Source organism: Aspergillus novofumigatus, assembly GCF_002847465.1.
Source record: "Aspergillus novofumigatus IBT 16806 chromosome Unknown P174scaffold_9, whole genome shotgun sequence".
Classification (NCBI taxonomy): Eukaryota; Fungi; Ascomycota; class Eurotiomycetes; order Eurotiales; family Aspergillaceae; genus Aspergillus; species Aspergillus novofumigatus.
In genome coordinates, this window is record NW_020194282.1 from 266,647 (window position 1) to 286,561 (window position 19,915).

General features: G+C 49.0%; 7 protein-coding genes across 7 annotated transcripts; 2 read left to right on the forward strand and 5 right to left on the reverse strand.

Annotated features, from left to right (window-relative positions):
* Positions 1 to 172: 172 nt before the first annotated feature.
* P174DRAFT_413563 (aldehyde dehydrogenase) lies at positions 173 to 2,432 on the reverse strand. The gene is made up of 4 exons (XM_024824354.1): positions 1,591 to 2,432; positions 1,114 to 1,507; positions 613 to 1,055; positions 173 to 523 (listed from the first exon to the last, which is right to left on the reverse strand). The coding sequence occupies exons 1-4, from the start codon at positions 2,055 to 2,057 to the stop codon at positions 376 to 378; spliced, it is 1,452 nt and encodes a 483-aa protein (XP_024678187.1). The 5' UTR covers positions 2,058 to 2,432; the 3' UTR covers positions 173 to 375.
* A 950-nt stretch (positions 2,433 to 3,382) lies between these two features.
* P174DRAFT_378338 (protoglobin family protein) lies at positions 3,383 to 4,360 on the reverse strand (the record flags this gene model as incomplete). Its single annotated transcript, XM_024822823.1, has 3 exons — positions 3,383 to 3,815; positions 3,886 to 4,159; positions 4,219 to 4,360. The coding sequence occupies 3 exons, from the start codon at positions 4,358 to 4,360 to the stop codon at positions 3,383 to 3,385; spliced, it is 849 nt and encodes a 282-aa protein (XP_024678188.1).
* Positions 4,361 to 6,641: 2,281 nt separating this feature from the next.
* exg1 (glucan 1,3-beta-glucosidase) lies at positions 6,642 to 8,004 on the reverse strand (the record flags this gene model as incomplete). The annotated part of the gene is made up of 3 exons (XM_024825229.1): positions 6,642 to 7,420; positions 7,482 to 7,873; positions 7,925 to 8,004. 3 exons carry the CDS (start codon positions 8,002 to 8,004, stop codon positions 6,642 to 6,644), a joined length of 1,251 nt encoding a protein of 416 aa, XP_024678189.1.
* A 1,467-nt stretch (positions 8,005 to 9,471) lies between these two features.
* Positions 9,472 to 13,215, reverse strand: P174DRAFT_396269 (putative importin 11). Its single transcript, XM_024823729.1, has 7 exons — positions 12,839 to 13,215; positions 12,653 to 12,753; positions 12,459 to 12,596; positions 11,390 to 12,405; positions 10,859 to 11,331; positions 10,618 to 10,806; positions 9,472 to 10,564 (listed from the first exon to the last, which is right to left on the reverse strand). Exons 1-7 carry the CDS (start codon positions 13,001 to 13,003, stop codon positions 9,509 to 9,511), a joined length of 3,138 nt encoding a protein of 1,045 aa, XP_024678190.1. The 5' UTR covers positions 13,004 to 13,215; the 3' UTR covers positions 9,472 to 9,508.
* Positions 13,216 to 13,387: 172 nt separating this feature from the next.
* Positions 13,388 to 14,444, forward strand: P174DRAFT_507285 (uncharacterized protein; the record flags this gene model as incomplete). The annotated part of the gene is made up of 4 exons (XM_024831366.1): positions 13,388 to 13,664; positions 13,710 to 13,880; positions 13,940 to 14,081; positions 14,152 to 14,444. The coding sequence occupies 4 exons, from the start codon at positions 13,388 to 13,390 to the stop codon at positions 14,291 to 14,293; spliced, it is 732 nt and encodes a 243-aa protein (XP_024678191.1). The 3' UTR covers positions 14,294 to 14,444.
* Positions 14,445 to 14,569: 125 nt separating this feature from the next.
* On the reverse strand, positions 14,570 to 16,490 carry P174DRAFT_413577 (acid phosphatase PHOa). Its single transcript, XM_024824355.1, has 3 exons — positions 15,937 to 16,490; positions 15,821 to 15,882; positions 14,570 to 15,760 (listed from the first exon to the last, which is right to left on the reverse strand). Exons 1-3 carry the CDS (start codon positions 16,120 to 16,122, stop codon positions 14,665 to 14,667), a joined length of 1,344 nt encoding a protein of 447 aa, XP_024678192.1. The 5' UTR covers positions 16,123 to 16,490; the 3' UTR covers positions 14,570 to 14,664.
* A 1,329-nt stretch (positions 16,491 to 17,819) lies between these two features.
* P174DRAFT_515671 (pex2/pex10/pex12 family protein) lies at positions 17,820 to 19,645 on the forward strand. Its single transcript, XM_024832208.1, has 4 exons — positions 17,820 to 18,193; positions 18,264 to 18,407; positions 18,437 to 18,526; positions 18,583 to 19,645. Exons 1-4 carry the CDS (start codon positions 17,885 to 17,887, stop codon positions 19,453 to 19,455), a joined length of 1,416 nt encoding a protein of 471 aa, XP_024678193.1. The 5' UTR covers positions 17,820 to 17,884; the 3' UTR covers positions 19,456 to 19,645.
* Positions 19,646 to 19,915: the final 270 nt, after the last annotated feature.

A 19,915-nucleotide genomic window follows, 5' to 3' on the forward strand; every position in this document is an offset into this window, starting at 1 on the left:
CGAATCCTTCACGACTAAGAGAAAGTTGTCCTCTTTCAAAGATGTGTCAGAACCGAGATGATTGAGGCCACAGCCTTGTGTGCTGTATCCCCGTATTTGTGCCGTCGTACATGTTTTGAACAGGTCAACTTGAGGCCTGACTTGACGCGAAGCAAGAAATATACTACAATGCAGCTCTGTTTAGATACTATAAATAAAGGGGAATCAAAGTATGCTTTATTACCACAGACTGCGCAAGATGCTAGAACTCGGGAATTACTACCGGGTATATAGAGTCGGCTAGCAGAAAATCGTTGTGTCATGATCATCAATGAAGTTGGGAATATCTCAGGGTTCACGATACCCGTCCCTACATGACCGAGATGACAAGAACAATCATTGCGTCCAGGTGACTGTCTTGGTTTGCAACCACTCGTCATAGGCCGCAGTGCCGCCTCCGAAGCGGCCGAATCCACTGCTCTTCCATCCACCATGGGGTAAGGTGGGCTCGTCATGCACAGTCAGGGAGTTGATATGGACGGCACTAAATTACAGCGATCATCAGCACTGTGTTTCTTGGAAAGCCTCCAGAGCTAACAAAAAACTAATGCTTCAAGGAAAAGAATGACTTACCCAGCCTCGATTTGCTTGGCCACACGAAGACCTCGGAACAAGTTGTCAGTGAAGACTGCCGACGTAAGGCCATATTCTGTATCGTTGGCCAGCGCAATAGCGTCTTCCTCGGTATCCACCACAATGAGAGATACTGTCGGACCGAATGATTCTGTGGAGTAGAGGTCCATATCCTTGGTGACGTTGTCCACAATCACGGGCCGTAGGCTGTGATCAGACGACTCTGTGGAGTTTGCATCGCCGAAGAGGACACTGGCGCCCTTCGAGAGCGCATCAGCAACGAGCGCCTTGTTCTTCTTGACAGCTGCCGAGGCCACAAGCACCGGTGCTGGTGCAGCTTTCCCGAAGAGCTTCTCAGCATTTTCAGCCAGCAGCGGACGGAATTTGTCTGCAATAGCGCGCTGTACGACAATGCGCTCCGTGGACATGCAGATCTGACCAGACTGGTTCTAAAGTCAGCCTTCTGAACGCATCCCAGGGTGTCCGCGAACCAATACTTACATGCATAAAAGATCCAAGAGCGCAGCAGAACGCCGCCTTCTCCAGGTTGGCGTCGTCCAGAACGATAGCCGACGCCTTGCCACCCAACTCAAGGAGAACGGGCTTGGTATACTTTCCAGCGGTCGCAGCGATGATAGAACCGACTTGAGTGCTTCCGGTGAAGTTCACCTTGCGCACAGCAGGATGGGCAATTAGAGCAGTGGTCACCTCGGCCGCATCAGCAGTTCTGTGGTACAGGACATTCAAGCATCCGGCGGGAAGACCAGCTTCCCGGAATATGTCGCCAATTGCCCAGAAACATTTGGGAGACAGCTCTGAGCCTTTGAGAATGGTGGTGTTACCGGCAGCTAGGGGAAGCGCAACGGCGCGAACTCCAAGAATGAACGGAGCGTTCCTGGAAAGTCAAAAGGTCAATATCTATGCGAAGGCGGAGTCCAAAGCGGAGTCAGAAAGCAGACTCGAATTAGGGTATTTTACCAGGGTGCAATTCCCAAGACCACCCCATACGGCTCCTTGAATACCATTGCGCACTCACCGTCCTGAGTGACAAAGGGTACCGAGCCCTCGATCGACGGAATTCTAGCAGCAAAGTCCTTGAGGAATCCAGCTCCCAACAGACACGTCTTCTCCGCGAACATCCTCCCGGCTCCCGTCTCCTCCATTTGATATTTAATCAACTCCTCGCTTCTAGCGACCATGATATCCGCGGCTTTCATAAGGATGTCTCTGCGGTCGTATGGCTTCGTCCTGCTCCATGCAGGGAAAGCAGCCTTCGCGGCTGCTACGGCACGGTTGGCATGGTCGACCGAGGCGGCGGCGCATTGATGCAGCACTTCCCCGGTAGCGGGCGCATGGATATCAAAAACATTCTCTGTCACTACGGACTCGTTATTGATGATGAGGGGGATGACGCCAGAATCGGCTTTAGCAACGTTTGCGGCCATATTGATGATCTCCTTCGGAAGGGGTATCCAACGCTGAAATGATAACAAGAGAGAACTTCAAAAGATTATCGAGAAGTATGTACAGGCAAAAAGGAAGGACTCGACGATGAAGAAGAAGGGAGCGTGTTGCGGAAGCTGGCCCTCTTGAACACGGGAGCGTCTGTCGGGAATTGTACCTTATGGAGCCGATTTTCTCCAACGGGGGTAGAAGGTTGCTCCAATGGGAGGACGAAAGCTCGAGGTTGGTTCGGTAGTGAGGTGGGGGACAGAAACCGACACGCGCTCGTCCATTAGGACTTCAGACTAAAACCAAATATGATGACGATCATGTTGGAAATGGGAAACCTCTAGCAGTAGCTGAGGGGTAGATATCAAATGGTTCAATTCTCTATCTGTCTTCCGCCCCGCAGAGTCTAGCCGAAGGAGAGTAGCCCAGCTTGGCAGCACTACCCTGGAAAGGAAGCATTGGACTATTATCACTATTGCCATAGATACATGTGAGCCGACCCTTAAAGCTCATTGAAAATATATACCTCTCTTTATGAAGCGGTTCACTGATGGGCACTTGGAGATGTGTGCGGAGTCCGACGTGCCAGAGGGGTAGTAGGTAGTGGGGACGCAGATGCTCCTATCTGATTGGCGAGAGCGATGCGCGGCCATTGTGGACGTAAACAGAATTGCCTTGAAAATTTGCCGGACCTGCATCAGTGATTATTAAGCTGCGTTGCACATGCATTAGCTAGTGAGGAGTCATAAGAGATTCTCATTGGACAAAATACTTAGTCTTCTATGGTTTCTGTAAGTGACCACTATAGCACATTTTCCAGAGCACTTTGAAGAGGGATATTGACTCTAGACAACTCTATACCAGACGAATATCTCAATTCTTGACTGGTATGCTCTCACAGAAACTAACCTAATCTATGTACAGTAAGTCAGTAACTATGGACAGACCTAATGACTTTAGTACGATACAGATTGCAGGGTCGCGCTCATTGAGACAGCTTGGCTCTTAGTAAATCAGTCAGAGTAGTCAGGAAGCGAAGGAAGCTTGTTCGGAGTATTTGAGGAATTATGATGATTGACTAGAGAAGTCCAGGACCACTAATTGTCTTTCATTAACAGAAGCGGAGTGCTGCCTTTTTCAGGCGGATATCAAACTGTATATCACAAAATGAATAAAACCCTAACACCATGCATGCAACAATATCCGACCTTAACAAGAAAGCAATCGTGTATATAAACCTCCACCACGCCATATATGCGTTTTTGTGTTCTATTCAGAAGCGCAAATGCAAAAACAAGCATAAGCATCAGCATCGTGATCACCGTCCAGCCCAGATCTTCGTCTCGGATGACGGCCTCGCCATATCGGAGAAGGGACACGCCGATGTGGCAGAGGGCGCCACACTGCTCGCAATACTGGAGCGGTCGTCATCGCTGGAGCTCGCCGATGCGCTGCTGTCGCCGAGGATCTTCTTCTCGCCGACGTAGCCTTCCTTGTCGTCAAGGACGATCTCAGACATCTCGTCGGCGTACTCCTCTCCGTCGCGGACACGCCATTTGGCGAAGAGATCGTTTTGGATCCAGATGATCTTGCCGATGGCGCGGACGAGAGCGACTTTGCGTTGAAGGGAGAGGGTGGGGTGGGACATGAGGGCTTCCGTGAAGACGTCCTGGATGAACCCGAGCATGACGCCGATGTGGATGTACTCGATGTTGAGGGGAATTCGTCGTTCTTGGCCGGAGTGCATCACTCTAATTGTGGGTTAGTGGTTGTTCTTTTCGGCTTGATACCGAGTGATGCTCGGAAAGTGAAGGGACTCACCCGACTTTGTTCAAATACCGCCAGAACTCCATCTCAGTCGGATCGGAACAGAGCTTGGTCAGGTACCACCTCAAGAACATCTTCCGTCGTTGAATCTGTGGGCTGTTCTCCGTGTACCAGTCATCTACGTTTGTGGTCTCGTCGGCGGTATCTCTTGTGATGAAGGCACGAGCGGTGATGTCTTGTTCCAGGAGCTTTTTGTAGACAATGTTGACGATGGCAGGGATCAGAGCCTTGATGTACTTGGAGCCTGTCGTTAAAGCCTCGATATCACCTGTGCACCCGTCAGTTTGGTTCGTGCAGACTGTACTTTGGCAGGAGGAGATGGCATACTGGAATTGAAGTCGAGAAAGTCTTTCAGGTAGTTGATGCGAGCTTCGAGTCTGGTATACAAGGCCTTTCGGCTCACGTGCTTAACAGGACGGCCACCCTCAAGGAGAGCCTCCATCTTCCTCCTTCCTTCAGACGCCTGCATTGTTGCTGTATGTGATGGTGTTGCTGTCGGACTTCCCCGGAGATATGTGAGAATGTGAATGGACGAACTGCTGTGGCACAGCTGTGGTAAAAATAATAGGAAGTTAGTTTTATGGAGCTTGCTCCGTAGTAGAGAATGTGTAGATCTGGATCGAGGATTAAAGAATGAATCGACCCGTAGATATGAGATACTCTCTTCTCTTTATACAAGAGTCCCAGGACAAATCACCTCGAGACAGAAGAGAAAACTTATATTTCTCATGCACAAATGACAGGGCTGGAGCCATGGTCCCGATTCTCTGAGCGTCATAATCCTCCTTGGTCCGGGAGCACTCCACACGGGCGTCGGAAACCGTTCTGAAATTGATCACATCATTTCACCAGAAGAGAATTTCGAAAACCAGGCTAGGACGGGAAACAGCTCAGAGAAATAGAATAGACCTATCATCAGGCTAGAGATGATAGAATCCGCTTGCTCAGTCCTGCATTGGAGCGGACACTTGGGCGGTTGCCGGAAGTGGGTTTGTAGTGGTATGACCATTCATTATCATAAGAGGAGCTAGGGAATACCTAGGCATCATAGTGCTATCTATCTGAGCTTAAGACATGAAACACGTGGTACCGTGGGCCCTCTATTTCAGTGCTTATGAGTTCGGATCAGCTGAATGGCTGCTGTAACTGCATACACTGCAGTTAAAGGACATCGTAACGCTCAGGATACCTGCCATATGAATACAAAGAATATGCTGCATCTAATCCTATAGACACCGTCACTTCCTGGAGACGCTATTGAGGATTCCTCAGAGGTCATATCCTGGGCCGAATCCCGAAAATGCAGGCTTACTTCTACATCTTCGGAAACTCAAACCATCATTAAGAGCACAGTCAACTGACCCGTTGAATTCCGAGGCCGTATGCATGCATGCCTGGAGTCGGAGCCGAAAGGCCGAGTTTACAGCTGCATACGCCTGCAGTATTACCTTAGTACCTTAGTATCAGCGTCATTTCCAACCGGGATCTATTTCATCAGAAGCTATGTTGGGTAGTTTCCCTTCAGTGAGATACATCGAGATATCAATACTATTTGCGTGCTATGTTTCAAATCCGTCGATCCCACAGATGATTGACCTCTATTTCGTCCGTAGTTCTGTGGAAATCTCGATAACACCATCGTCATATAGATATCCACTGCGGGAAATCATGATACGCGACGCATCTAGGATCTATCTAGCTAAGCATAATAGTGGCAATCTCAACCCAAACTCAGACGTATGACTCAAAGCCAGCAGTATCTAATACAATAGTCCATACGCAAATGGCAAAAAAAAAAAAAAAAAAAAAAAAAAAAAAAAAAACAATATTTCAGACAATGGCACACTGCTTAGAACTTGAAGAATCCGATGTCGTGTGATCCCTTACTGATAGAACGAAAGGAGAGAAAAAAAATTTTCGTCGCACTACGGAGAAAGCCCCATATTGATGTGCTCCGTTCCCGTAAACGGCGCTCCCTAGTGGGTGGCTAGCCTATACTTAGCAATAGAATCGGAGCGAGTATGGCATGATGTCGATGGGCCGAGTCTTACCTGTCAGATATTCTGATTAGTGTAATACTGATGCGAAATAGTTCACCTTGATGATGGTAGACATATGACCGGCTAATTGTGAGAGAGAAAGTCATTTGACCTGAAGGAGTCCTGTCACTTAGCAAAAAGTGAAGAATCGACATGTCAATTGATGTTGTTTGATGTTGTTTATGCTCTGGGATGTCAGAGAGAAATAAAGTTCTGTCAACAGTTGACAGCTATGGTTCCGAAATTCCGCCAACTGGACGTAATTTCCCTGAACTTTGGTATTCTCCCGCTGTATCCATGCTGCGTCAATAACGAGAAACCCTGGGCAGTGGAACGATCATTGCGTGCCTGTGGCTCTCATTCCATGTGCGCCTCGGGAGCTTACAGCTTATCAGCCACGAACATGATGTAACCAATTTGTTAGGTACAGAGAACAATAATAATTAAAATAATAATAGAGTGGTACAGCAGCTGAGATCCAATCGGATATACAAAAAATCTCTTAAGGCACCTGACGGATCCATCATATCAAAATTAAAACTTACTCTGATGGTTAGTCTAAGCATCCAGTCTACTGCCTGCGGAATATGAAGAATCGACATCGCCACTTCGCAAGCAAAAGATTTTTGGTCTGGAGAACTTGATAAACTGCATTATTAAGATAGACTAGCGATAGGAGTTACTATCCAAAGCATAAGAATGTTCCTGGGCTTAGGCACATTGGTTCGGAAACTGCCTGTCCGTCAGAGGGCTGGGAAAGACACCGTTGGCAAGCAAGTCCTGCATATCCCATCCGGGAGCCCCTTCAGTCTTCCAAGTCCAGAACAGCCAGCCATTCATTCCTTCGTAGGCATCGAGCTGGGCCTCGATGAATCGTCGAGTATCAGTCCTCTCCTGGTCCGAAAGGTCTGCCACCGAGCCTTGAGTCTTGTCTCCGCAATCGCCATACTTCGGGTTGTTGGCATACTCTCCTTGATAGCGCGTGGGAACACCCTTGCCATTCAGGTACTTCGTGCAGTCAGTGACAGCACCTGACCATTCTCCGACGACAACTGGCTTATCCGACCCTTCAATCTGCTTGCCAAAGTCGCATGCAGCCCTCACGTGGCCGCGGATATCCAGGCTGATCAGGTAGTTATCAAACATCTCATAGTGGTGTGTATCCATGACCACATCCTCACCCGTCTTGAATCCGTTCCAGGATGCCGTCGACAGAAAGCCATCGCTCAGGAAAACAGAAGTGTCTGGATTGATTTGGCGCACAACATCCGCAATCTGGTCGTAGTAATCTCTCAACCCAGCCTCACTGATTCCGCCTGGGATGTTGGGTTCGTTAAGAGCTTCAATAGCCGCGACCACGTCGCTTTGTGGCAAATAACGCTCAGCCAGAACTCGGAAGGCGTCCACAGTTTGCGAGACGGTATTGCCCTGCTGCCAGGCAATAGGTCCCTTACGTCCGCTGTTGTCAAAGCCATTCTGGGATCCCGGGGCTGGTTCGGATGACAGATTAGCTTCGCATGAGACTTGGAGCAGCAACTCTTCGCCACTTACCACCATGAAGATCAATCACAACCTTCAGGCCAGCATCCCTGGCCCAGGAGATTGCATTGTCGAGATGTTCCAGCTGACCATCCACGTATGGCTCGTCGGGAAGAGAACTCACAGCCCAGTACCCGACGGGGATACGGACATGATTCATACCCGCTTGAGCAATCCGATGGAAGTCATCCTGGGTGATGAAAGTCGACCAATGTTGAGATAGAACAGCCTTGGCTTGATCCTGTCCCAGAGTATCGGTCAACGTCCACTCGTCGACAGCAGCATCTCCAGCATTGTCAAAGATCGAAGGCGTGATCCATGGCTCAAGCACAAGCCAGCCACCAATGTTGACACCACGGACGATGCCGTTGTAGTCGAAGGTGGAAGCTCGTGACACAATGCGCCTAGATGTTACAGTCAGCAAATCTTATCGAGAGTTTGTGATGGAGACTCACGATTTAGAAGGCACAGCCTCGGTCAGGCCAACGACGAGGCATAGCGCCACGAGCGCCTTCTTCGAGAATTTGAATATCATTTTCTTGAAACGAACAATTCTTCACTGTAATAAAATGAGAGGCTGGGAAAGAAAATAGCTGTTGACGAAAAGATATGCTCGAGGAATGGAAAACGCCCTGCTTTAAGTAAACCTTTGCTGAAAGCGCTGGTTGTCTGTCGACCGCATGCAGACTGGAGTCACAGCTTCCAATGGAACTGACCTTTCTCACCAGAAGGGTGCAGTTTGTGTAACAGCGACCGTTCAGTAATGCTGGCCGCAAATCGCATGAATGTCGTGCTGCTTGAGTGCCCGAATGTAGGTGTTGAAAGCGGAATAGCCGGAAACGGAATGCATCTGACTACAAGAGTGACAGTATAACAATAACGATGAGTAATGGTTTCGCAACTGGGGAAGAGACAAAGACTTTGTCCCTGTCTTGAACTGTCAAAGTTCTGGACTTGCTACGTACGAGCCTGTAGCATTGGTGGGCAGAGATCTACGAGTGAAGCCTTCCGGATTAGGTCTCGGGCGATGCTCAGAAGCGGGACAAAGTATTCTCAAACAAAAGGAGCGTGTGTTACGTAAAGAGAGGATGACCTCAACGAAGTAGTGGAACCAGCGAGTGATTTGTACCTGATGTTTGTTCTGAATCAGTGGCCAGTCTGGGGTTCATGAACGAGGGAAGGAGCATCCTTGAAGCGAGCTCATGCAGAAGGTGTCTTGCACATGAGACACATTGAGGACAACTGAGGACAACTCACCAACATGCGAGAAATACAGTATTAGCTGGAGCAATTGAAAAATCAAGTAGCTGCATTTCCGAGCATCAAGGACAGAGGGCTCATATCGGCGTGATGTTGCCAAACAGCTTCCGAGGCCTTCATGACGCCTGGCTTACATCAGCGTAGGTTTTGGCTCGCAACTTTCTGCATCCGGAGATGTTGCAGAAACCTTAGATAAAGTTGTTCCATATACTCATCAAAGGACAAGATTGACCGTTGTCAAGAATGTTGTTGGACGGATGCAGATAAGCACGTGGTGGGTATGTATGTATTTAGATTACCATTAGACAAGCTTTCTGGCACACAAATTAAGGAAATTTACAGTAATGTCACGTATTAATATATCCAACAGGCTACCTACCAAGTAAAGTCTCCGCCAGGCGGTTCAGATACATTAGTGGTCCGGACCTTTTATGCTTCAGTGACCGATAAATGAGCAAACGTACGGATTAGACCAATGAAGTAACCTTCTTTCTTCTGCCCTCGTTCCTAATTTGGGCTCCGCCGTCGGCCTCGGGAAACTGACAACGTGCACACGAGGCAATCAACTTTCTAACGCCAAGGGAATGGTATACCTTATCAAAAGAGCGTTTGCCTAAGCATTCAATCGAGGAATCGTTTCCTGTAGATTGTCTTCGTCACTTATGTCTCCTGGCTCCTCAGATCCATTCATGTGCAATAGAATCTTGGTATCATCTCATCAATCATATTCATCTATAGGGGTATTCTGAACTATGTGACAAGAATGTCCGAAGAAACCACTAAAACAGTCCCAAAGCGGCAAATGCGGCCACCACTTCACGATCTACATTGAGGAGCCACTCTTCCTGGAACCGCTGCTCACCACCGCACCCCACAATGAGGGAATGCAAGCGCTGGCGCACAAAGTCCCGGATGTTGATTTTATGGATCACATCTGAGGTTTCCCAATGTCGTCGGCGTTCGTTCTCTGGTGGCTCAGGCCCATCGTACTTGGCGTTCGGCGCGTTGTTCCAGTAAATGAGATAATCGCCGCTGCGAGGGTCGTTGGGGTCACCCTCGGTACCTTCCGCAAGTTCCGTAACGATATCCGTCCAAATGTTCATGTATGATTGCAGGTGGTTGAGTATGTATGTGGGTGGCTGGGTATCGGGGCCGTTCAAGGCGAGAAGCTGCGTCAGAGCGAGCGCATGCAGTTTCTTCTGAGTCACGCTGCCAATGTTGTCGTAATGCAGGAACCATTCCGTGAGAAGCCAGGAGAGAACCTGGTCTTCGGGGGTCTGCGTGGCGGCGGAGACGGCGGAGACAAGGATTTTAGGATATGCCAGTGCTAAACGAGCGAGCACAGAATAGTAATCCGTCTCCACAACGCCGTAGACCGACGTTGGTTTCCGGCGTGGGCCGGTCGTCTGACTAGCTTCGTAGGCGGAATGGAGACCTTCCAGGAGAGATTGCAGGAATGAGCTGTCAATGAGGGAGCGCGTGATGACGTTGTACGTATTTTCGCTGCCTCCATCAACCGCCTCAGCGCCGCGGATCATGAGCTCAACGAGGCGAGGGACAACGCCAATGCGTTGCCTGGTGGTGGATTGTAGGAGGGTTTCGAATGAGACGAGAAGAGGCAGCCGGATGCGGTCACTAAGAACCTCCTGGGGGGCGAGATAGATATAGGACTCTGCTATTTGGAGGGCCTGCGGGACACTATCCGTGGCGGCTTCGAATATAGGATATAACGCAGGGATGAGCGAAAGAAGCTCGGGAGACGCCGGTGCAGGTGTTTGAGTGAGGATAGCAGACCAGAGCTCTAGGGCCTCATCAAGGAGATATACCAGGGTCTCCTATCATTGGGTTAGTTGCTTGAGGTCAAGGGCCAGAAACGAGGACGTCTTACAGAGCCTGGTTCTACCGAACTGCTGATCAAGGGCAAGACGAGAGAATGATATTTGATCGAGTCCTGCTTCAAAGAATGTATAAGGGAAGAGATTAAAGTTAGAATGGCCTGTTTCATGAGATGCTCCTCGCCGGATTGCTCCCACAATGGAGGCAGTAAAGCTAATATTTGGTCCGAGAATGGCGCAATCTGAACGAGCGTTAGCAGAGTTGCTGAGCCCAGTTGGTGAAGGGGTGCATACATGATGCTCCATTTTTACTACCAGGACACGAACGCTTTCCAGAAGTCCCATCTTAGTTTCAGGAAGCTCGACCTCCTGAATGAGAGACATCAAGTCCTGGAGAATGGACTGAGCATAGGGCATGAACACGGCAGGGGAGAATTCGAACGGATCCAACACGTTCTTGAGCTGTCTACCAGCCGTGATGCGGACAACCAGGTCATTCAAGGGATCCTGTTTGCTTAAAAGGTGCTGGAAGATCTGGTAGATGGCATTCCTGTTGAGTTCATCCGGCTTTACTGGTACCCATTGCCCAAGAACGATGGCAATTCGTCTCCTAAGGACATTGTAACCCTGTTCCTGAATTTGAACTTCTTGGACAAGCGTTGTCTCTAGAAAACTGTTGAAGTCCAATTGCTGCTCTAAGCTTGCGGAAGCCAGTCCGATGGCGGAGTATAATGAGTCTTTGAGCAGTACGTCACGCTTTTCGGGACCTGGAGGGGAAACGGTCAATAGAGTTCGTAAATGTCCTCCTCAGTGACTTGAACTTACTTGCAAACGAGAAGAAGACGTTCAACAGTCGAGGAATCAGTAAGTCTTTGAAGTGGATGACCAAGTCGAGGAATAGCTTCTCAGAGCACGATCGGATGGAGAATTCCCAGGCTTCAGCAATATCCTCCTCCTTTCTTTCCCACTCTTCCGGCTCAGCCTCCCATTCTTGAAAGTCGGCTTTCCGGAAGCGGAAAAATTGAGTAACCAAAAGCTCCATGACACTGACAACGAATTCATGGGTGAAAAGATCCGACTTTATTTGTTCAATAGACCGTTGTTTCTCCTCTTTGTCTTGCGGGGTCTGATATTTGAACGTCTGAGCGGGATTGAATGCCATTTTGGAACAGGCCCTGATCAAGAGAAGGGCTCTGAGCCCCACCTTTTCCATAAGTGTCTTGCCGTCCGAGTCACCATCGTCTCCCAGCTGGCTGTAGTTTTCTCCGAGTTTGACAACAAGGGTCCAGTAAGATTGAACAAGGGGAATGCTGTCCGGTAGCAAGGCGAATGCCGCGGGCCGTTCCTTTGCCATCTCGACATGAAGTTTCGACAACTTGAGCAGATGTTTCTCTATTGACCTCTGAACTTGCTCTGATAAAGGCACGGAGCCATTGACAAAAGCAAAGAACCGACTGAAATGGGTATGGCTCAGGAGCCAGAAGTCCTGGACCTCTTTATCACGATTGGGGTGCTCGAATCCCGCAATGATCAGACGCCGAAGAACCTTGAGACAAACAAGGCTTTGCTCTGCCTCATCAAGTAATGCCGCCTCATCGACGCCGCCCTGCTCTAGAATGACGGTCCATTTGTTCACCTTCTCCAAATAAATATTGACCAAAAGGTGGAAGATCTCTGGCGCCACTGACTGAAGGTTCGCTCGCGTTCTCTGTAGCCGAGCTGTTGACAATTCCTTGATTATTTGGAGTAGTATTGTGAGTGTCCGCGGTAATTGCAACGGGTTGGCGCCGGGCTGTGTGGAAGATCGAAGATAGGTAATGATTGCTGAGATTCCATCTGGCCTGACAGATATCAGAATTACGAACCTCCTTGAAGAACGAAAGAGAGCACTGACCAGTCTTGCGGAAATTCGTAACGCATGATCTTGGCGATCATAAAAGCATTGTGAAGGGCAAGCAGAGGTGCAGGTTCGACTACCCCAGCTTGTACGGCCCTCACTTTTATCCTCTCTTTCTCTTCTTTTTTGATGGCACTTTGAGAATGTCAGTTGTCGGCTCGACGTATGCGTATCAGTGACCCTAGACCTACTTTGTCGCGGTCTTCCGCCAGTACTTATCAATGCCATTCTTCAACTGGATGATGGACAGGTAACGGATTTCGATGGGCAACGATTGATCTAGGAATACATCCTGAGAGAAAGTACTTAGTCAATATGCAAGACGGAAAGTATAGAAAAGGAAGCGCAGGAACCGGACCAGGAAAAAACCGACATACCTGCAGTAGAGTGAAATAACTCTCATGCTTTTCCCAGTGTTGCAGTTGCTTGGTACCGGTTTGCACCTGCTGCTGTGTCGAGCTGGCTGCGAGTGCAAGCGCATGGAGGAGATTCTGAGAGTTCAGCGGATTGGATTCGCCAGGTAATTCAACTACCTGGGCCATAATTGGCGATGCTGGAGTAAAAGCAGTTGTTGACTTCGATCGTAGCACGGTCAGGACAGGATCTCCAAGCACCTAGTTTGCCATATGTTCAGAACAGGTGAAGTACTTGGATCTTTGGATCTACCGCTTCCGAAATGATGCAGAAATGCGCGATGATGAAAGGAAAACAACTGAAAGAAAGCTAAAACCTCGGAACTGTCCAACCACGGAAGCTGTCTTTGTACAATGCTTCTACTTTCTACTTTACCAGTCCCCGCAACTCCAAAGCGGGAACCTCGGGAGTATCATTCTTCCGTCCCGCTCCAGCCCTAGGTTTTGACCCTCTACACTAAACCGTATTTGAAAGTTGAGTTAGGGCTGATAGCCCGAGTATCCAGATAAACTATGAAGTCATCCCCAAATGAACAGACGACCCTTCAGTTATCGCATGGCCAGTTTCCAACTCAGAACTGCAGAAGTGCCTTGCTCGAAAGAAGTGGGCCAAATTACTGGGTTAGGTCACCACTCACCCAAGCAATTGGCGTACCCCTCTACTATGAGGACAATAACCACCAAAAGAAGCTGATCGCTCGTCTCGGCAGCGGGTTCTGTGACATCGACATGATGTATTATGATGCAATGCTGTCCAAAGTCCCTGATGCTGGACGACATCAGATCCCAGGTATTTTATGTTGGGACTGACCATTCTTATCGTTGGCAACATCAGCAGCACACACCTACTCTATCTTAAAATCAACTCTATACCTCTCGCATACCCTACTGCAGAAATTAGCCGGAATGTCCGATCACGACAACAATCTCAAAATTGCCCACGAGGCAGAGAAAGATCTGAACACGTACCAGGCCAAGCAGGGTCTTGGTCGTAAGAGCGATTCCAGTATGTCCTCTAGCTTTGCAAGGCATGCCTACTTAGTCGTGAGGCTAACCTCTCTATAGCCGTCGAGTCTGGTGTGAACGCAATGGTCGACAAGAAGTTCGGGGACACCGGCATCAAGACCGGCAGAGAAGCTGGCGCCTCCAGTAGCGATCGTAAACCCATTCCCGAAGACGAGGGCGGCAGCCTAGATGACCGTGGCAGGTGAGACAAGGACTCTGCTAGTGTGAAATTCCGTTACTTGTTCAATGAACTGACTTGCGTTCCGCGACAGAGTCTCAAAGGCCGGTCATTTCCAAGGGTCTGGTGGCCCTGAGGATAAGGCGAGGATAGAGTCACAACGTCGTCCTGGTGACGATGATGCTCTGAACCTCCAAGAGATGAAGCGCGAAGGACTTGTCCGGAAGATTCACTGAAGATGGACTCGGAACGTTGCCCTGGTGATGATACTCTGAATCTCCAAGATGAGAAGCTCGAAGCACATGTTCGGTAGATTCATCCAATCCTAATGATGTATATGTACATTAAAGGACTGTATCAAAACTGTTTCTATCCAGAATCTTGAACAATATTCTAGGAGCCAAAGAAACGTCGGGACAGAACTGACGGTTACGATCTGAAAGCCTAGAGCAGATAGTATCTTTTATTCTTAATCATCATCAAGCTATAATGTACAGATCTTCGTTTCTATGGTCAGATTCACGTATGCTAGGGTGTTGGCCTGCTTGCGTTCTCATGCCAGTATTTACCCAGATCATGACTTCACTAGAATCACGTCATTGGAGATTTAAAGCAGGCTCAGAGCGAGTCCCAAGAGGAGACCAGAGACACCGGCTGCAGGAGCGACAGCAGAAACAGCAGCGTTGGAGCTAGCTGACGGAGAGGAGGAAGAAGAACTATTTTGTGTACCGGTGACATTCTTTTTGGTGGCAGTCACCTTGGTGTTGTAGTCGCTCACAGTGTCATAGGGGAAGGGGCTCGTATAGTTGTATGTTGGCTTCGTGTTGGCGTAGGTCTCCTTCACAATGTCCAAAATGCCATGGCCAGCAGAGCAATTGCCACTGGTCAAGGCATTCGGCCAGACAGGGGAGTATTTCGAGTATTCGCCCGCTGACATGGGACCAGGGTAGGTCTCATTGAGGCGTAGATTGGTTGTGTCAACTTCGTAGTTGACATATCCCGTCTTGTTTGCCACGATCTCAAGGATGTTCGCACCGCAATCCCATCTGCCCAAAGAAGGAAGGCCCCAGTTCGCAGACACGGAAGCAATGACTGAGTAGTGGGTATAGAAAGTATCATCCTGAGTACCCTTCAGCTCATCAGGAATGGCACCACCAAGAAGAACACTGAAGATCTTGTTGCCCTTAGTATAAGTGTCATCCTCATCGAAGGTAAGCAGGATCAGGGTGTCATTCATGAAGTATGAGTTGTTGAGCAAGGGAGCAATCCAGCTTCGCTCCCATTTGGCTCCAAAGGTAACGTTGGTGTCATGGGCGTCGTTGGTCATGTTTGGAGTGATAAAAGCCCACTGAGGAAGCTTCTTGTTGGCCAGGTCTTCCTCAAAGCTGGTAAAGTTCTTGATCTGCCGCAAACGAGTGCTGTTCTTGGTGACAGAGTCATACAAGACCAATGGGTTATGCTTACGCACATAGTCATTGGCATAAGTCTTCTGGTTGGAATAGTTGAGCCCCTGGAATCCGGGATAAGGTAAGTGCTCCTGATACTCCCCCCAAGCAATGTTCTTAGTATCCAGGAGATCAGCGACAGTAGAAACATTGACAGGAATCTGGTTGAAGTTATCATTGTCCATGCCGAATGTGTCACCTCCAGCAGCAGCGCAATAGTTTGGCTCTGAAGGGTGGGTAACTGCATAGAAATTGGTGCTGCGGGGTAAATTAGTTCCAAGTCCAAGTCGTGAGGGAATGGCCGATAGGAGACCTTACAGCAGGATTCCTTGTGAAGCCAGCCATTTCATGTTGTCATCTGCCGCAGCATCCTCGTAGTCCTTCTGAGGTCAGCTCTGGACAGTGATTTTCTGACTGGTGAGGTGATCACTTACAATATTTTCAAGCCACACTTGGAAGAAGCGATTGAATGCAACACCCTCAACGTTCGAAACTGGAGAGTAAGGCTGGATGGAGGCTGCTGCAGATTCTATGGCAGAAAGAGAAGGCTCCTTCTCAGTAGCCGTCTGAGCATAGGCCAGAGAGGCAGTGACAAGCAAAGTTGCGACGGAAGACTTCATCTTGAAGACCTGTTTGCTATGTACGGTGACAAGAACCAACGAAGCAACGATCAACAGGGAGATGATTTCGAGATTGAGATGATCTGACAGCTTTATATATGTGGGCAAAGCGATCAACGAACTACCACCCGCGGTCAGCACGTGTTACGTCAAAAGCCACAAGGTATCCTGGCCAGAGATGACAAGCTACTGAGAAACCAGAAAAATAGAAGGTGCCAACGACTAGGTAGATGTAATCACGCGGCCAGCCGAGCTCGTCTGATTCGACAGGGAAAAAGTGAGAATGCGATGATGATGGCTATTCACTGATCATAATAAGGCAATTGTCGATAACAATCACTGTTGTCACTTCCGAAGTGGTCGACATGGGACATGCTTAATTGAAATGGCCAAAGCCACAGATCAAACTAATTCACAGTCAAGACATCGCAAGTGGATCTGCTGAGGCGGGGCCGAAATGATTCAGTACTTATCATTGGACAATCAACGGCCGGGGTTAAGGCTTAGCGCGACTTAGCCTGGGCTGACCATGTTCGAGTGGAGACGCATATCGGGGCAGAAGCCAGCACGTGCTTGAATTGTTGTCCCTCAGAGGATACAGCAACGAACTACAAGGTACCTACGAAGCACATAACCTTGGATATCTTGGAGCCTTGGAGAGCAAGCACAGCATGATTTGAAGTCCATCACACTAGATGCTCTGTGAGTCAAGCTCCCATTTGGTGCTAAGGTAGTATGGTCTTGTGCCTTATGGAGCCACTGTTACATCTCGGCTAGGGTAATCCGAGAGATGCTATTGCTTCTCCCAGTCTGACTGCTCCGTATCAGCAAATAATTATAAAGAGGGCAGTAGAAGGGATTGTCTCAGGAGTATTTCATACTCCGAGCAAGCTATTTCGAGAGTTTCATTCGACTGCTTCCTTACGGTATACATCTTGATTCAATCCCTAGTCTGTACGTAGGCTTGTAGTAGATCTATGGTACTGGTTCTTACGATCCTGTGTCAGGTCATAAGCATCCGTTTACTCAGAATTTCCGGGGGCTACGAGACTCTCAACGTCAGTGAGGCACGTAATTCATGAACGGTGAATGGGTTTACGTACGTTTCAGCCGGTCTTGAGCAGCAGTGAAATAGAAGTGTCGGACTGAAGTTGATCATATTGGGATCTGTCTCCTGAGAAATTGAGAAGAGCACAAACAATCACTGTGTAAGCTCCAGCAGTTTCTATGGATATTTGGACCATCCATCACATTTAATCTGGCAGGCATCGGAATCTACTATTCCACGCGCGTTGAACGTCCGCATCTGAGGCGGAGAGCTCTACAACCAAATAAAAGTTGAGGGCATATCGACCAATGGGGTCGCAGAAGTTTTCGAGAAGGGAAGTTAAATGCTTCTTCGGAGTGAGATGATCTCGCAATATATTCATCCGAAAGAAACATACAGAATTGATCCAGGTTGGAAGCCGAGATCCTCAGCATCCAAAAAAAAGAATCATTACACTGCTTCACGTGATAAAGAACATACTCCTCAACAATAATGTTGGCTCCACGGCGAATGCTAGGTCGCTGTCGCAATTGGCAACAGGAACAGACGATCTGACCAATGAAGTCACGTGCCCCGTTTCAACCTCGGCACGTCCCAATGTCCGTCTGGGGAACCGACCGACGCATTGACTACGTACCACATTAACCTACGGGCTTTGACTTGTCACTGTTTTCTTCCTACTTCTTCCTAGAGTACGCACACGATGATACCACGATGAGCTCAACAAACTTTGCCGCTGCTCAGGAACGAGTCTTAGAACGCCGCCGCTTGCGCGAGGCCGAAGCTCGCAACCGGCTGGCGGAACAGCAGCGTGCATCGCCGCTGAACCATCCAGCGCTCAGCCGACTACCGTACCCGTTAGACAGAATCCCACAATCTGGTGTCACGTTATGGAACTCCATCAAGGGGCGAGAAGGAAGCAGGCCTGCTTTCCGTGTTGGTCAAGTGGATGCCGAGCTCCTCGATGAAGAGTTGCTGGGGCTGCTTAGGGGGCAGGTTGGAAATGCTTTGAAGTACTTCGGGGTATGGCCTCATATCGCTGCAATTCCACTCGCCTATCTCAGTATCACTGATTATCTCGATGTTATGCTAGCCCCAATTACGGGAAGATTGGTCTCACGAAATCCAATTCGCCCTCCGTGCAATCCTGTTCAAACTTTCGATATGGGATCATAATGCCTCGTACGGTGCTGCCCTCCAGGGACTGCGATACGTTGACAGTCGCAGCAAAGGGCCCGTTCATTCTACCCCACAAAATGGCAAAAGAGCCTATATGGCTTTCTCACAGTTGGTGGTCGCTACGCCTGGGAGAAATGGGAGTCATGGTTGATTAGCCAAGAAGGCGGTTATGAAGAGGCATGATCTCGAGCTTTTTTGTTGGAAATTATTTGGACTTGTGCTGACTGAATCAGCCATCGCGGGACGTTCGAATGCTAGCTCGGCTCACGGATTTAGCCTCTACCACACACTCAATCGCAGCTTTCGTTTCATTCCTCGTCTTCCTGGTGAACGGCCGATACCGGACATTAGTCGACAGAATCCTTCGCATACGCCTTACCCCTCCGTCAGCTCAGTCTGCTCGCGAGGTGTCTTTTGAATACCTCAATCGGCAACTCGTATGGCACGCCTTCACCGAATTCCTTCTCTTCCTGTTGCCCCTCGTTGGAATCAGTCGCTGGCGGCGGTGGCTGTCTAGAGCATGGCGGAAAACGATATCTGCCATCAGATCGAGGGATGATGATGAAGATGAAGTAGAGAAGCGCGGAGAATTGGCGTTCCTTCCAGAGCGAACATGTGCTATATGCTACAAAGACCAGAATCCTGCCTCCACTTCAGAAAACGATATCATTGCGGCGTCGGCCGGGGGTATCGTCGGGTCTGCACAGACAGATATCACGAATCCTTACGAGACGGTCCCTTGCGGCTGCATATACTGCTTCGTTTGCCTTGTGCAGAAGGTGGAAGGAGAGGAAGGAGAAGGCTGGGTTTGTTTGCGTTGCGGCGAGATCGTCAAGAAGTGCAAACCATGGAATGGCGACGTCCTTGAAGAAGTTCGACCTCCCACAACCTCCGGAAAAATTGTGGGGTTCGCTATGGATGAAGATGCAGTTACTCAGGATTCCGTATCTGGCCAGGGACCAAAAACTCTTACAGAGGAGTTAGGTGCCTCGCAAGAAGTCAGTCATGACGAGGCATTGGACCACTCTGGCCAGTGGTCGAAAGTAGACAAGGAATCCGTGGATGAAGAGGTTGAATTGGACGAGGCAGTCAAGGAATCTGAGTGACGGATACCATAGAAGTGAGCTTTATGGTAGCTCACAGGCTGTATACAACCTTCCACTGCTGGCTGATTGACAGGCAGCGTGCACAATCTCCCCGTCCTTGTGCGCTAGTTTAGACGGCCCATTCCTCATTGACAGATACCCAGAAATATATCATTTGCCCAAGCCTAGTGCAAAGATTTGTCTGTACTATCCCACAACATTCATACGCAATTCAGTTTTGAATGACGAGACGGGCAGCTGAAGTTTTGAGCATGCTATCTAATTAGCATTCTGACGGGACAAATCCACTGGGCCAGCTTATGCGCACCCAAACTAAGAAATCACAGCTCTTGAAATGCATGGCAATCAACCGAAGCTAGGTAAAGGTAGCCGGGAAATGATTCTAAATCTGCTGCAAATGATTGACTGATTCCACCCCGCACCGGAGCGTTGGCCGACCCCACCAGCGGAGAGAGAGTCC

Bases quoted from the DNA above. Each gene is read 5' to 3' on its own strand.
- P174DRAFT_413577 (XM_024824355.1), bottom strand. From the start codon at position 16,122: ATGAAGTCTTCCGTCGCAACTTTGCTTGTCACTGCCTCTCTGGCCTAT. The intron at 15,883-15,936 runs GTAAGTGATCAC...TGACCTCAGAAG, and splicing joins AAGTGTGGCTTGAAAATATT to GACTACGAGGATGCTGCGGC. The intron at 15,761-15,820 runs GTAAGGTCTCCT...TTTACCCCGCAG, and splicing joins GCTTCACAAGGAATCCTGCT to CACCAATTTCTATGCAGTTA.
- P174DRAFT_396269 (XM_024823729.1), bottom strand. From the start codon at position 13,003: ATGGCCCAGGTAGTTGAATTACCTGGCGAATCCAATCCGCTGAACTCT. The intron at 11,332-11,389 runs GTAAGTTCAAGT...TTTCCCCTCCAG, and splicing joins CGTCTTCTTCTCGTTTGCAA to GTCCCGAAAAGCGTGACGTA. The intron at 10,807-10,858 runs GTATGCACCCCT...ACGCTCGTTCAG, and splicing joins TAGTAAAAATGGAGCATCAT to ATTGCGCCATTCTCGGACCA.
- P174DRAFT_515671 (XM_024832208.1), top strand. From the start codon at position 17,885: ATGAGCTCAACAAACTTTGCCGCTGCTCAGGAACGAGTCTTAGAACGC. The intron at 18,194-18,263 runs GTATGGCCTCAT...ATGTTATGCTAG, and splicing joins ATGCTTTGAAGTACTTCGGG to CCCCAATTACGGGAAGATTG. The intron at 18,527-18,582 runs GCATGATCTCGA...TGACTGAATCAG, and splicing joins AAGAAGGCGGTTATGAAGAG to CCATCGCGGGACGTTCGAAT.
- P174DRAFT_413563 (XM_024824354.1), bottom strand. From the start codon at position 2,057: ATGGCCGCAAACGTTGCTAAAGCCGATTCTGGCGTCATCCCCCTCATC. The intron at 1,056-1,113 runs GTAAGTATTGGT...CTTTAGAACCAG, and splicing joins CTCTTGGATCTTTTATGCAT to TCTGGTCAGATCTGCATGTC. The intron at 524-612 runs GTAAGTCATTCT...GCTGTAATTTAG, and splicing joins GCCAAGCAAATCGAGGCTGG to TGCCGTCCATATCAACTCCC.